Source organism: Eurypyga helias, unplaced genomic scaffold (genome assembly GCF_000690775.1).
Source record: "Eurypyga helias isolate BGI_N326 unplaced genomic scaffold, ASM69077v1 scaffold21667, whole genome shotgun sequence".
NCBI classification, from domain to species: domain Eukaryota; kingdom Metazoa; phylum Chordata; class Aves; order Eurypygiformes; family Eurypygidae; genus Eurypyga; species Eurypyga helias.
Window position 1 is genome coordinate 44611 of NW_010263915.1, and position 1635 is coordinate 46245.

At 42.3% G+C, this 1635-nt stretch overlaps 1 protein-coding gene across 1 annotated transcript; it reads right to left on the bottom strand.

The window, feature by feature from the left end:
- Positions 1-333: 333 nt before the first annotated feature.
- NPY1R (neuropeptide Y receptor Y1) lies at positions 334-1609 on the bottom strand. Its single transcript, XM_010156240.1, has 2 exons — positions 911-1609; positions 334-792 (listed from the first exon to the last, which is right to left on the bottom strand). Exons 1-2 carry the CDS (start codon positions 1607-1609, stop codon positions 334-336), a joined length of 1158 nt encoding a protein of 385 aa, XP_010154542.1.
- Positions 1610-1635: the final 26 nt, after the last annotated feature.

Below are 1635 nucleotides of genomic sequence, written 5' to 3' on the forward strand. Positions count from 1 at the left end.
CTTTGAAAGAAAATCAATAAATATATCTTTGTGCTAAAGCACATAACTGTACAAAGAGAACAGAACAAAAGACAGTTGATGAAAACCATAGGTAGTAGCAGGCCTGACTATGCCTTATAATAAGATTCAGATATAACTGCTGCGAACATTAAAGCAATAAAAGGGGAAAAAATGCACAGTGTAAAATTTCAAAGTGACAACAATCAAAGTTCCTTGGAAAAAGAAGAAAAACATTACCCATTTTGTACTTGTTATGTAATTGTGCTTGTCCTTGGACATGTTTCACCTGCGATCCCACTTCCAGCAGTTTGGTGTAGAATTTTTATTACCTCTTTATATTTTGGCATCATCATCACTATTTATTTTTTTAAATGCGACTGGGCTTGCCTGCTTTAAAGAGGTTTTTGAAACATCTGTGTGCATGGTGGACATGGCTATAGTCTCATAATCCTCCTCACGGGAGCGGAAATGACAAAAATGGAATAAAAACTGCAAGTCCCTTTGGAAGTTCTTATTGAGAAACCCGTAGAAGATGGGGTTCACGCAGGTAGAGATCATGGCGGTGAGGTGGCAAATCAGGAACAAAAGGTTGTGGCTGCAGGTAGCGACAGGTAGAATTTCATGATTCCAATCAAAGACGATATTGAAGATGGTGAGAGGCAGCCAGCAAACTGCAAATGCGACCACTATCGAGATGAGCATGATGTTGATCCTTTTGGTTTCAGAGGATCTGTACTTATTGTCTCTCATCTTGTCCATCATGTTGTTCCTTTTTTTTAATCGTATGTATATCTGCAGGAAATTCAACAAAGAGAAACACGTGGGATAATTTAACTTACAGCCATCATCTTTGCAAGGATAAACAAACGTAAGACAGACAGAACTATGTATCGCAAGGGGATTCTCTTACCTTTAAGTAGCAAATAAATATAAAACAAAGTGGTCCAAAGTACTGAATCACCAAAAGCGTCGTGGTGTAAGAAAGCCTGGCAGTGTCCAAAGGAAACAGGTCCAAACACACGTATTTGTCCTTGTATTCATCGAACGTTATGTTTCTGAAGGGTTCATCAGTTAACACGTGGTAGATCAGGAAAGGCAAAGAGGAAGCCGTGGCTAAAATCCATATGGCAGCAATCCCCATGTAGGCATGTCTGTTGTTCGGCCTCCAGCCGCGGGGATTGATGATCAGCTGATGGCGTTCGATAGCAATGAGGACTAAAGAAAAGACCGAGACGGTGATTGAGGCACACTGCACGAAAGGGTTCAGCTTGCACATGGCCTCCCCAAAAATCCAGTGGTCCATTAAAGTATACACGAAGGTAAAGGGAAGACACATGATGGTCACCAGAAGATCAGAAAAGGACAGGTTGACAATGAGGATGTTGGTAACATTGCGCATCTCCTTTTGTTTTAAAATAATGACAATCAAGGCCAGATTCCCAGAGACTCCCAGGATTATCACAGTCCCGTAAGCCAAGGCCAAAGTGAAGACCATGGCCAAAGGCACGTGGCAATCCTCATCCTCAAACTGCAAGATCTGCGAGTTCCTCTCCGAAAAATTCAGGTGGCTGGAAATATTTCCCAGGGGGGCCAGCACCGAAGTGTTCATGCTGTTCCCAACTCGCCGCACGACAC